Source organism: Oryx dammah, unplaced genomic scaffold (genome assembly GCF_014754425.2).
Source record: "Oryx dammah isolate SB20612 unplaced genomic scaffold, SCBI_Odam_1.1 HiC_scaffold_23, whole genome shotgun sequence".
In the NCBI taxonomy this organism is placed as follows: domain Eukaryota; kingdom Metazoa; phylum Chordata; class Mammalia; order Artiodactyla; family Bovidae; genus Oryx; species Oryx dammah.
In genome coordinates, this window is record NW_024070207.1 from 73,100,143 (window position 1) to 73,114,289 (window position 14,147).

General features: G+C 41.4%; 1 protein-coding gene and 1 pseudogene across 1 annotated transcript in view; both read right to left on the reverse strand.

Moving 5' to 3' along the window:
• Positions 1–5,301: 5,301 nt before the first annotated feature.
• IGBP1 (immunoglobulin binding protein 1) overlaps positions 5,302–14,147 on the reverse strand; it is a 43,957-nt gene continuing 35,111 nt past the window's right edge. Inside the window, exon 6 of the mRNA XM_040265764.1 lies at positions 5,302–5,797. Within this exon, the coding sequence (XP_040121698.1) occupies positions 5,655–5,797 (143 nt within the window). The 3' untranslated portion in view covers positions 5,302–5,654. The remainder of the gene's footprint in view (positions 5,798–14,147) is intronic.
• Positions 9,943–10,678, reverse strand: LOC120882034 (annotated as a pseudogene).

The following is a 14,147-nucleotide window of genomic DNA, read 5'->3' on the forward strand; positions in this document are numbered from 1 at the left end:
ACATGATTCAAAATTTAAAAGTGCCTATTGGAAAATTCAATGGAAAGTCTCCTTCCCACTCCTGGCCTCTAACAACCCCACATCCCTCGTCCTCCAGGGATATTTTCTGTGAATCCAAGCAAATAAGGTAATTTGCTTTGTTAAATGAATAAAGGAAATAGCAGGAGAAACCTGGAAACAATCCAAATGTTCAAAATCTGGGCCTGGCTAAGTAAGCTATTATATAGCAATCTTATAGACGAATCAGCAGTCATTAAAATTATTATAAGGCAGACTCTATAGTATATGATACACTAAGATTTCAAAGTCAAGTATAAAGCAGACCTCTTCACTGATTATACTTTGTGAAAATGTGGTCCCTTCAGTGATAGGATGAAAGGAGGTCTGAGAGAGAAATGATTGCTGCTTTAAGGTGAAGGGATACTAGGTTTTCTTTTATGGAAAGTTGTTTGAATATGAAAAGAAAGAGGCTGCATTATGGTGAATCTGCCTGACAAAGAAGCATGATTCATGATGGGATTCATTCATTCAGCAATTCATTCTGCAGACACTGAATGCTGGCTTTGTGAAGGGGAGAAGGCCAGACACAGTGCCGAGCTTCTCAGGAAGAGAACTAAATAGGCGAAAGGGCCCTAAGAAGCTCTAATGGAGCCAGAAGGGTGGGGAATGAGGAGTGGAATGAGTTCATTGCCAGGCTGTTGAATTTGCATTTTTGTTCATCAAGAGGCACTGTGTGGTAGATGATAGGATATAGGTCAGGGAGCTCAGCAGAAAGATCAGGGCCATCAGCACACATGTGGTCAGTCACGGAGGGTGGAGGCGGGGTGAGCTCACCTAGGCAGAAGGTAGACAAGGAAAGGAAAAGACAGGTTCCATAAAGCTGGTGACGAGCCTTTCTGCCAATCTCTCAATGTCTGAGCCCAGGACAAGGGGAGCAGGAAAGCAGACGTGCTATCTGTTGCTGAGTGTGGAAGGGCCTCAGAATTCAGGCAGAAATCTGCCCTCCCGGCCCCTGGCTGAAAAGTCATGTGCTCATGGCCTGGAACTGGTCTCAGTTGTCCAGGAGGGCCTGGTAGATCAAGAAGGGTGGGGGGGCTTTGACTGGCTTAGAAAATATGTAGGAACCCCTAGGTGAGAGGGTGGAACAGAGGGTTTGAAAGATTTACTGGTACCCACATCAGTTAGGGCTGGGAGGGGAGAGCGGGTGGGCCTGGCCTTGGGAGCAGGAATATTCTACAGGCTGAGGGATGTGGGGCCCCAGGAAGGGGAGATTTATGAGTCAGGGATGTTCCCTTGGTGTGCAGGTCTCAGATGTGCCCTTGAAGGGCCTGGCAGGCAAAACGGATGGAATTGTTGCTCAGAATTGAGAGAGAGGAGGGGAGTGGTTATCCCTAGAGCAGGGTGCCTCACCCTCCTTCATATGTCCTCCTTGCTTTGTACTTCCTAGGGAGCATGGTGGCCTGGAAGGATGTGGCCTGTGGAGTCAGGCCCACCTGGAATCCAGGCCCAGCTCAACTCTGAGCACTAAGTGATCTTTGAGAAATCCCTTCTCTGAGCTTCAAGTTCCTCATTTACAAATTGAGGCAATAGTATGATCTACCATGGGCTTTTGTTGTATTAACTCCTTGTATACAGTAGGTACTCAATACATGGCAGCTATTCTTTTTATTCGTGCTCCCACACAGGAATAGGCTAGCCTAAATCATTGCCGTGTTGTACTCTCTTGGAGGGACTTACTGCCAGGTGGAACAAAAAACTGAAATTAAGACTTTGTTTACCATCCTTTCACATACATTTGTCAAGGGTGACCTGGTGGGCAGATAAGTAAAATCCGGTTCTCTGCATGTAACTTCCACTGCATGTAACAATTCTTTCCTATGCTGTTCATCTCCAGCACACAAAGCAAAGCATGTCACAAACTTTTTCGCTGGTGGTGATATATGTGTGCTCTATCGCTCAGTCATGTCCAACTCTTTGTGGCCCCATGGACCATAGCCCACAAGGCTCCTCTGTCCATGGGATTTCCCAGGCAAGAATACTGGAGTGGGTTGCCATTTCCTCCTCCAGGGGATCTGCCCAACTCAGGGATCGAAACTGCATCTCCTCTGGCTCCTGAATTGGCAGGCTTCCCTTGTGGCTCAGCTGGTAAAGAATCTGCCTGCAATGTGGGAGACGTATTGGGTTGCAAAGAGTTGGACACGACTGAGTGACTTTCACTTCACTTCACTTCACTTTACTTCTTTACCACTGAGCCACCTGGAGAACCCCAAAGCAATGGGGGCATAGGGGTTATAGTTGTGAAACATTGAATTAAAAAAATACGTCCCCTCCTCTGGCTTCCAAACTTACAAATAATTGTGCCGTGTTTTATAATTGTTCAAAATGCTTTTCCATATTTGATTTCATTAACTCCTCATTCTGGCCTGTGAGGTAAGTAGGCCAGATACTGTTAGCATCTGACAAAACCCACATCTCCTTTCTATGGAGTGTGAGGGAACTGAGCCAAGGTTAAACTGTTCCTTGGATGAATGGGTGAAAAGTAATGTGAGGAAACGACATGCAGGTGTAGGAAGGAGCTGTTTTGCAAGGAGGCAGTGGTCATAGTGCTATCTTGGGTGTCCGACAGAACCAGGTGGCAGTGTGTCTATTGTGCTGATGAGCAAACTGGAGGCCCACAGCAAGCAGAGGAGGATTTTGGCTTTCAGATGACACAGAGAGATGGATTAAGTTTCAAAAGCTTTATCCTTTACATGTTGTTTTAAATGACAGCAGTGACCCTGGTGACCTGGGTGGCCTGGGTCACCTGGCTAGGGAGCAGCAGAGCCCAGAGGATAGACTCTAACTCAGAACACTTAACTCCAATTTCTTGAGCTTGGAATCTGCTCACTCAGTCCCCTGCCCTGTCTTTCCTACAGGGATGTTGAAAAGAATGAGTGGAAAGGACAAATCACCACATAATGGCTTTAAAAGAAATAGTGCTCAGTATTCACCTTTTCTAAATAATTGTCCTCCATGTGAGAGCTACAGAGGGCAAATACTTTGGCTGCACTGATATTTGCACAGTCCATGTATTTATTTAGCTGTGTTACTGAACTAAGTCACTCACTGCATTTCTCCAAGCCGGTTTCCTTCCCTGTAAAATGAAGGCATCATCTCCTGCCCAACAGACTGTGGAGAATGAAATAAGCAGCATATATGAAATAAACATAGTGCAAACTACTATTATTAATATCTGTGGAATGCTTTGAGTCCTGGCTTCCTGGAGTGTACCAAACCCAACTCAGTCACTCTAGGACCCTGAAATGCCTTGTTATGGTGAGAAGGTGTTTTTTGTTTGTTTGTTTTTGGCAGCCTGGTTGGCAGGAGCAGAGGACTGAGGAGGAAAATGGAGGAAGATGGGTTTGCTCACCGCCTCTGTCTTCTTATCCTCCATCTGAGGGGGAAATGGCAGGGGGGAGGCAGGCTGGCATAACCTTTTGTTTGGTGAGCCAGCTAAAAAGGAATTTCTAGAGCTCCAATAACGTCTAAGTGGTGGTTTGGGCTTGGATTTTTTTTTTTTTTAATTTATTTATTTATTTATTTTTTTGGGGGGGGGCTTGGATTTTTAAAGCTGCTCCCTTTTTAAGCCCTTTTAAGATGCATAACAAAAGCACAAGCAATTGGGAAGCACATGGAAAATGATAGAAGCAGAGCTTCTTACTCACGTGAACTTGAAGAGATCATTCAGCTTCTCTGGGCTTGTTTTCTCACCTGTAAAATGGGGACAATGCCACCTATTTTGCGGGTCACTGTGAGTGTTAATAGCATGTGAAAGTGCTGGCTCCAGTACCTGGCACAGAACAGAGTTTCCCATATTTATCTGTCCATTTCCTTTCCTGTCCTAGTGGACAGACTGTAGTCACTGGGCTCAGATGAAAACACTTCAGTCTGTTATACATTGAACTCTTACAACAATCCCATGAAACAGCTCACCTGCAAATGTAAGAAAACAGAGGAGCAGTTCAGAGATTATATTGCCCAAGGTCACACAGCTTTCAACTTTAAAGCCAGGATTCAAAACCACCTTGTCTAGTTTGCCTCTTAGATATCAGAATGTGAGGGGGCTTAATCAAGCTGATCTTCTGAAAAGACCACCTTTAAATAGACTCAGACCAAGGGGAAAACCCTAACCTGGCCCATTTGGGGAATGAGCTCAGGGTGGAGTTTGGAGGGCAGGAAATAGGCCATTGCTAGAGGCAGCCTGGCAATAATTGGAAGAGAACTAAAAAAACGACTGTTTGCTTCCCAAATCCTTGGAGAAGTTAATCTGTGCTCCCCCAGTTTCAGGAGCTTATGTTGTGAGAGTGACATGAACCCTTTATTAAGCAATTTACAAATGTATTATTGGTAGTTTTCTGTCATCTGCCACTAAACACAACCTCCTACTCATCGCCTCACAGCACTCCACATAACACCCTGCAAAGGAAAGGGAACTAAGTCTCCTTTTCAAACCCCTCTCCTAAGCTAGACTGCAGGAGCTCGAATAGGAAGGCTGAGTCATCTTCTTAACACAAAATCTAAGTGTACCAAAGCCACATAGAACAAAAGTATGTTTTCTATACAGATCATTTGTCTCAACACATGGTTGCTGTTCTAGGGTATCAACTCGGGAGCTGAGGATGTCTTCTCTTTACTGCAGAAAGCAGGTACTTTTCCTTGTCATCTGTGCCGTCCCCCCTTGTCCACTCCATTATTGGCATGACTGCAGGCACCTTATTACCAGCAAAATGACCACGACAGCACATTGACTGCTTGGGGCCATGCCAGGTATGCATAGAACAGGCAAAGAGGGCCAAAATGATCTTCCAGCAGCCCACTTAAGAGTTAGGCTATAGCCTCAACTATTCTTTACCCTAAGGGTTTCAGATAATTCTAGAGTAAAGGCCCCAGTCTCAGATGCACACACAAGGATGGCTCTCATAGTGCTTTATCTGTTTCCTCATTTCTCATGGCTGAGGCAAGGAAGACTGGGTAGATAGGATTATTATGGTCAGTTTGTTTATAGCTGTAATTCCTGCAAACAAGGTCATATGACAGGAAAAGTCCTGGCTTTTGTGCTCATTCCTATAAAGCAAGTGTTGGGTTAGTTCACAGTACCAGGGTAGGGAGGAGAAAGCAAGCTCCAGCTAGCCTGGGCAGCTCTGATGCTGGGTAACTCATGGCCTATGTCAAAGAGAGATGACCAGGATCTTGCCATAAGCCCAGGGACCCATAGCTGACCCCCTTCCCCCAAGTCTCCCAAAAAAGCAGCTGATACCATTATTTCTGCACAGGCGCATGTGATAGAAGGGAACCTTTATTTTATTATTTTTTTCAAGATAATTCATACAGCCATTGATTGATTATACAGAGTCATTTCTCAGTCTTTTCTTTCCACTTAAGAAAATTAAAATATACCATGATGAGAATGATTAATGCCAAAACAAGATTTCTGGCTTATCATTTAGGGTACAAATACACACTTCATTGCTTGACATTTTATTGAACACTAAGCAAGACTAAGCATCTCTGCCTTCGTACACAGCTGAAGCAGAAGACCAGGGAGGGGGAGACGGCGTAGTTGTCCTTGGCGGGGAAGATGTAAGCCCCTGTTGTCCTGTCTTGTTGTGGGGAGGCTAACCCATGTTCTGCCGGTTGCCATAACCTCTAGGATGGGTGTCCTTCCAGTCATCCCACTCCCGAGCTCTGCGGACTGCCTGCTCATCCTCTTCCTCCTCATGTTCCTGATCTTCTTGTTGCTGAGCTGCTCTTTTAAACTCTGCCCAATCATAAAAATGAGAAAGCAGGGGTGAAGAAAGGAGGGACTGTCATGGGCCCCAGCTCCACTCTGAACATGACCACATAACAGGAAGACAAGGAAAATATAGCTAGCTGTCTACCCTGGGACAAGCAGAATTGGGGACAGTACTTAATATTACACAACAGGTGACATGTAAGACAAAATTCTCTGAGCTGTTTTTATAAGAAGGCAAACACATAAAAGTTGCCCCTCAAAATGAATTCTATTTTGGGAAAGAATTGTTGCTAAAACGGCCAAGCCCTCACAACAGAAAACAGAAATGCCAACTGACCAACAAACCCCCAGCAAACCAAAAACACTGAAGTATTTCCGTAGTATAGTGGTTATCCCACTTGCATGACAAAACATTAAAGTAAAAAATATTTGATTTTATGATTTGTGATTTGACTGTAGGTGACTGCTCCTCCTCCTTCCATTTCCTTTATTACGGTTCTACAATTTTATGTGTAAAACTGGATATCACAGGGCAGTTGAATCCACCAGAAAAGAATGTATTTTATTTTGCACATGTTTGGAACAGGGTGTGAGGTCCGAATGGCACTTGTCATGCAGTGTACACTCAAAAGAAATGAAACTAAATGCTCCATTTCTCTTTTGCACTGACTTTTTCTTTCTGCTGTGAGGTAAGGGGAACATTTCCTAGCTACCTTGAATTTGCCCACGAGAAATACTCTCATCACTATGATAAAGAATGAAATATGTAGGGAACCCGATCTCTTTTAATAGTTTAAGAGTCTTGTGTTCTATTTAACCCTTTTATTGTAAAATAAAAGATACTGGAAATCACACAAAAATACATATAACTTAAACTTTCATAAGGAGGCTATACCTTTATAGCGTCCTCTTGGGTCAAGAAAATAGATTTTCTGTACCCATCCACAAGGCTTCTCTATGAGCATCCAAATCATATCCTCGCCATCCAAAGGTAACCACTATATTACCTTTTATAGTAATAACTTCTTCGAGTTTATTATCCAAGCATGCATCCCTAGACACCAGAGTTGTCCATTTCTACACTGATTTTTTGCTCAAAGATCTTTAGTACAGAGTTGTGCAACCATCACTACAATCCAATTTTTAAAATTTTTATCACCCTGGGACTTTCCTGGTGGTCCAGTAGCTAAGACTCCATGCTCCCAATGCAGGGAGCCCAGGTTCAGTCCCTGGTCAGAGAACTAGATCTCACATGCTTCAATTAAGACCCAACACAGCCAAATAAACATTAAAAATTGCTGTCTCAAAAAAATTTTCTATCACCCCTAAAAGATTCCTTGTACTCATCTGAAGTTAATTCCCATTACTTCCTTCCCTGGAAATCATTAATCTACCTTCTGTCTCTACAGATTTGCTTATTCTGAAGATTTCACATAAATGGAATCAAGTAACATGTGGTCTTTTGTGTCTGACTTCTCTCACTTAGCATTATGTTTCTGAGATTAGTTTTACCCATTTAAAAATATTTTGATATATTTTTAATTTACAGGTTTCTTCTTCAATCCCTTTCTTTCTTTACAAGTTATCTATTGAAGAGGCTGGAGCATTTGACCTGTAGTTTCTGAAAAAATCTGGATTTTGCTGACCTCATAGTAGTGATGGAGTCCATGTTCTTCTGTATTTTTGCAGAATGGCAAGTGGTTACAGAGCTTGATGTGACTCAGGGTTGATCCCTTCCACATGAAAGTAGGTGGTGTTGGCACACAGTATTTGTGTCTCACATGCTGTGATGTTAGCAGCTGTTGATGCTCAATGTCTATATTCATTAATTTTCCTGGGGTTTCAAAAAGGTGATACTCTTAACTTTAACATTTCTTTTTTACTAAGTAGAATGCTTTTATAAAGACAGGCTTCCTCTCATCTACTACTATTTAGTCACCCAGAAAAAAGGACAAGATAAATGCCTGATTCTTTTGCTTTAATTTACCATTTCTCAAGGCAATAAATTAGCTCCTTACCATCCTTTGAAATTGAACAATTTTTCTTTTTAAATACAGTTATGGACTCATGGATTTGGTGGGACTCATATTTGGTGGGTTTCAATGAATTGCAATGACTTCTAAAAGATGTTCCAACTTTTAAATTTTAGAATAGTTTTAATTTACAGAAAAATTGTGATAGTAGAGTTCTTATACATCTGTACCCCACTTCCCTTTATTGTTAACATCTTACAGTACTATGGTTTGTGTGTCATAACTAATGAACCAATACTGATACATACATAATTAACAACTAAAGCTCATACTTTATTCAAATTTCCTTAGGTTTCACCTAATGTCCTATTTTTTTTCTCTTGGTTCCAGGATTGCATCAAATATTCCATATTACATTTAGTCCCCTGTCTCCTTAGTCTGCTCTTGGCTGTGACAATTTCTCCCTTTCCAAGTTTTTGATGACTTGGACAGTTTTGAGGTATACTCAGGTATTTTGCAGAATGTTCCTCAACCTGGCATTGCCTGATGTTTTTCTCATAATTAGACTAGGGTTATGACTCGGAGGAGAATAACACAGAGAGGCTCCCTCATCACAGCAAATCAAGGCTATACACCTTATTACATGACTTATTACTGCTGATGTTAACTAGGATCACTTAAGGTAGTGTTTGTAGGGTTCCCAACAGTGAAGTTACTGCTCCTCCCTTCTTCTACATTATAGTCTTTGGAAGCAAGTAACTAAACACAGCCTACACTTATGAAGTGAGGAGTTATGCTTCACCTCCTTAAGACAGGTGTAGACAGGTATATACACACAAATTTTGAATTTTTCTGTACAGTTTAGTCATTTATTTCTATCACTATACACTCACGGATACTTGTTTTATAATTTTTGTTATAATCCGATACTGTTATTTTCCTGCTCACATTCTTCCAGCAGGCTCTGTGTCACATTAACACCTCAATAGTTTATTTGCTCTTGTTTTTTCAGTGTTTCTTCATTTTCTAGTGTACAAGATATTTCAGGTTCATCTTTTACATTCCCTGCTCCAACACTAGAATTACCCATTTCTCTAAAGAGCCCTTGGTTCCTTTAATTGGAAAATGGTATTAGAAACCAAGTTTTGGGTACTAGATGTACTTGTTGCTACTGGCAATTATCCTTTTGGAAGCCAAACTGTCTGGCCTGTGGAAACATCTTCAAATTGGCTTCTGAAACTTTTTGATATGTCTGTAGTAGTCTTTTAAAGCTTCTTTCCTATCTTCTATGACAAGATGTTCCAAGTTAATCTTATTTCCAGACCTGGAATTAGCTATCTCTCTAATACATCCTGGTTTCTTTGAATGGGAATGGTATTTCAAGAACACAAACTGAGTTACTAGGTGTGCTCACTGCTTCTGGGCTGTTCATTATTTCTAAGTCTTTTCAGTGGATAAAGCAAAAGTGTGTCTGTGTATGTTTACTTTTAAATAAAATTCCTCATGAGTTCATATTCAAGACTACAGGGCTGTTTTGTTTCTAACTTAAATTCTTTTGAAGTACATCTGTATTCTTCCACACTAAAAGTCTTAGCCCTCAAAAGACAGATGATGATGGAATTTGAATAATTACTCATAATTACTCAGTTATATTATCTCACAGTACACCGTCTTGGAATAACAATAATACTGCTACCAATATAACTGCTGAGAATAGTTCATTTTTTTTTTGCATGTGCTTTCCCCATTTCTTCATTAAAAAAAGTTATGCTGTATCTATGTTATCAGAGCCCAGGGTATATAGGTATTAATACTCTACTCCCTTTTAAATCTCATTTAGTCTTAGTTCTATATGTAACTATTTACTTAATGTTAACCACCAGTCCTGATATCAGTGTCTTTTATTTTTGTTGTCTTATGTTCATTCTTCAGCAAATTTCTCAGTAAGGGATTATGGAACCAATATTTCCTGAGTTCTAGCATGTTGATAAATACCTGTGCCATTTATACCTAAAAGTCATTTTTACCAGATATAATGTCCTTGACTTACATTTTTTCCCCTTGAATATCTTAAATGTTACTCCATTTTCTTCTAGTACAAAGTATTGGTGTCAAAAAGTTTAAAGATGATCTAATTTTCCTTCCTTTACAAACTACCTACTGTTTTTGCTGAAGTATCTAAGACATTTCTTCTTCTTTTTTTTTTTTTGATGGTTTAGTATGGTTTATTAAGCTGTGCCTTAGTACAGATGCTGGGGCTTGCCCGTGGTGCTCTTAATGTACAAGGCCCTGACGTTCTGCCAATTTTTCTTGAGCAATGATACCAGGAAGTTGACAGCTAAGTGGATGTTGTACACAAGCTCATCATCTGTCATCTTCACGTGGCCAACAGCCACTGCCAGACACAGCACCTTCTTCATCTGGAACTTGATCGTGGACTTCACTTCATCAACTTTGGCCACCATGTTCTCATTGTGGGTCAGCAAGGAAGGGAACTTGCCAGCCTTGTTCAGGCCTGGGCCCAGGATTCAGGGGATCTGCTTGATCAGAGACTCTGAAGCCAGAAAGGCATCATATTTCTTGGCCAGCTTCTTGACCAGTTTCTTATTCTTGTTGAGTTTCTTCAGCGCCTCGATGTCCATGTGGGGGATATCCACAGCCTTGGCCTCATCACAGTGCTGCTGGTCCCCCAAGACACACACAGAGAACTTGGGGCGGGGAGTGGACTTAAGCCTGACGGTGCCCGAGAAACGTTTGTCCTTCTGAGGGTCATAGTTCTTCAGGCTGATTTGAAGCTCCACCGGCTCCAAAAACTTTCTGCGCTTGCACTGGTTCCCGTGCAGGACTTCCCGCACCGCCTCATAGAGGGTGTCGCGGGAGACTTTGCTGCTCATAGTTCCCTACGCCGCGATAACCGGAAAAGAAAGAATTTCTTCTCTTTAAAAAGAAAAATCTAGCAATTTTATTAGAATGTGAATTTTGTTGTTGGTCATTCTGGGTCAAAATTCTCAGGTATTGTGCTTTTAAAAATCAAATCTTTTTTTTTTTTTTTTTAGTTCCAGGAAAGTTTCCTCAATATTACTTTTAAGCATTTATTTCCTTTCCTTGCTTTAGTTTTCTTTTTCATATAATCTTATGTCTCTGCTAACTTTTCATGTTTCACTTTTTCTAGAATTCTGTTTATCTTTGTTTCTCTTTGATTTAAAAGTTTCTTACTTTAGAAAGGTATTTTCTGTTGTGTTCACTCACTCGTTTTGTTTCTTTTTTCTTATTCAAATTGAAGTATAGGTGATTTACAATATTATATTAGTTTCAGGAGTTTAGTTCAATCACTCAGTTGTGTCTGACTCTTTGCGACCCCATGGACTACAGCACGCCAGGCCTCCCTGTCCATCACCAACTCCTGGAGTTTACTCAAACTCATGTCCATTGAGTTGGTGATGCCATCCAACCATCTCATTCTCTGTCATCCCCTTCTCCTCTTGCTTTCAATCTTTCCCAGTATCAGGGTCTTTTCAAATGAGTCAGTTTCAGGAGTACAAAATAGTAATTCAGTATTTTATAGATTATACCCTATTTATAGTTTAAAAATATTGGCTGTATTTCCTGTGCTATGCAATATATTCCTATAGCTTATTTGTTTTATCCATAGTAGCTTGTACCTCTTAATCCCCTACCCTTCCCTCCCTTTCCTCTCCTCACTTGTTACTACCTGTTTGTTCTCTGTATCTCTGACTCTAGTTCTCATAGATATATTTATTATTAGATTATTTATGTTATTAATTATATTTATTAATATATATTTAGATTCCACATATAAGTGATATCACACAGTATTTGTCTTTCTCAACTTTTTTCACCAAGCATATTACCCTCTAGGGGCTATCCATGTTGTTGCAAATGGCAATATTTCATTCTTTTTAATGGCATTGCATATATATCACATCTTATTGCATATAAGATATAATACATTGCATATATATACCACATCTTATCTATTCACTTATTGAGACTTTAGGTTGCTTCCATATATTGGGCAATGTAAACAATGCTGCTATGAACATTGGGGTGCAAGTATTTTTTTGAATTAGTGTTTCCATTTTCTATGGATTAAAAATCCAGGAGTGGTAGCCATAAAAAGGAATGAATCTGAGTCAGTTCTCATGAGCTGGATGAACTGAGAGCCTGTTACACAGAGTAAAGTCAGAAAGAGAGAAACAAATATCATATATTAATGTAGATATATGGAATCTAGAAAAATGGTACTGATTAACCTATTTGCAAGGCAGGAATAGATACGCAGACATAGAGAACTGACTTGTGGATACAGTGGGGGAAGGAGAGGGTGGGATGAATTGAGAATAGCACTGAAACATATATATTACTGTATATAAAAACATATGTAAAACAGCTAGCTAGTCTGAAAGAGATGGGCATACCAGAGCACTTGACCTGCCTCTTGAGAAACCTGTATGCAGGTCAGGAAGCAAGTTAGATCTGGACGTGGAACAACAGACTCGTTCCAGATAGGAAAAGGAGTATGTCAAGGCTGTATATTGTCACCCTGCTGCTTATTTAACTTATATGCAGAGTACATCATGAGAAACGCTGGGCTGGAGAAAGCACAAGCTGGAATCAAGATTGCTGGGAGAAATATCAATAATCTCAGACATGCAGATGACACCACCCTTGTGGCAAAGTGAAGAGGAACTAAAAAGCCTCTTGATGAGAGTGAAAGAGTGAAAAAGTTGGCTTAAAGCTCAACATTCAGAAAACGAAGATTATGGCATCTGGTCCCATCACTTCATGGCAAACAGATGCAGAAACAGTGGAAACAGTGGCTGACTTTATTTTTCTGGGCTCCAAAATCACTGCAGGCAGTGATGGCAGCCATAAAATTAAAAGACACTTACTCCTTGGAAGGAAAGTTATGACCAACCTAGACAGCATATTCAAAAGCAGAGACATTACTTTGCCAACAAAGGTCCTTCTAGTCAAAGCTATGGTTTTTCCAGTGGTCATGTATGGATGTGAGAGTTGCACCATAAAGAAAGGTGAGCACTGAAGAATTGATGCTTTTGAACTGTGGTGTTGGAGAAGACTCTTGGGAGTCCCTTGGACTGCAAGGAGATCCAACCAGTCCACCCTAAAGGAAATCAGTCCTGGGTGTTCATTGGAAGGACTGATGTTGAAGGTGAAACTCCAATACTGTGGCCACCTCATGTGAAGAGCTGACTGATTGGAAAAGACCCTGATGCTAGGAGGGGTTGAGGGCAGGAGGAGAAGGGGACAACAGAGGATGAGATGGTTGGATGGCATCACTGACTCGATGGACATGGGTTTGGGTGGACTCTGGGAGTTGGTGATGGACAGGGAGGCCTGGTGTGCTGTGGTTCATGGGGTTGCAAAGAGTCGGACATGACTGAGTGACTGAACTGAGTGGGAAGTCGCTGTACAACCCAGGGAGCTCAACCTGGTGCTCTGTAACAACCTAGAGGGATGGGATGGGGTGGAAGTAGAGTAGGAGGGAGGTTCAAGAGGGAGGGGACATAGATATATACTTATGGCTGATTCATACTGCTGTATGGCAGAAACCAAAACAATGTAAAGCAATTATCCTCCAGTTTAAAAAAAATGAAATAAAAAAATCCAGGAGTGGAACTGCTGTATCATATGGTAGTTCTACTTTAATTTTTGAGGAACCACTACACTGCCTTCCATAATAGCTGCACCGATTTATATTCTTACCAACAGTGTACTGGGCTTCCCTGATGGCTCAGCAGTAAAGAACCTGCCTGTAGTGCAGGAGACCTGGGTTTGATCCCTGGGTTGGGAAGATCCCCTGGAGGAGGGCAGGGCAACCCACCCCAGTATTCTTGCCTGGAGAATCCCATGGACAGAGAAGCCTGGCAGGCTGTAGTCCATAGGGTCTCACAGAGTCGGATACGACTGAAGCAACTAAGCAGCAGTAGCACCAGTATACTAGAGTTCCCACTTCTACACATCCTTACCAACACTTGTTATTTGTAGACTTCTTGATGATAGGCATTCTGACAAGTGTGAGAGGGTATTTCATTATGGTTTTGACTTGCCTTTCTCAGATGATTAGCAATGCTGAGCATCTTCTCATGTACCTGTTTGTTAACTGTATATCTTCTTTAGAAAAATGTCTCAGGTCTTCTGTCCATTTTTTTTTAACAGGCAGATAATTGCTTTAGTGTTGTGTTGATTTCTGCCATACAGCTATGTGAATCAGCCGTAAGTATATATATATATCCCCTCCCTCTTGAACTTCCCTCCCACTTCCCACGCCAGCACACCCCTCTAGGCCATCACAGTGCCGGGCTGAGCTCGCTGTCTATTTTACACACGGGGGTGTATATATGTCAGTGCCACTCTCT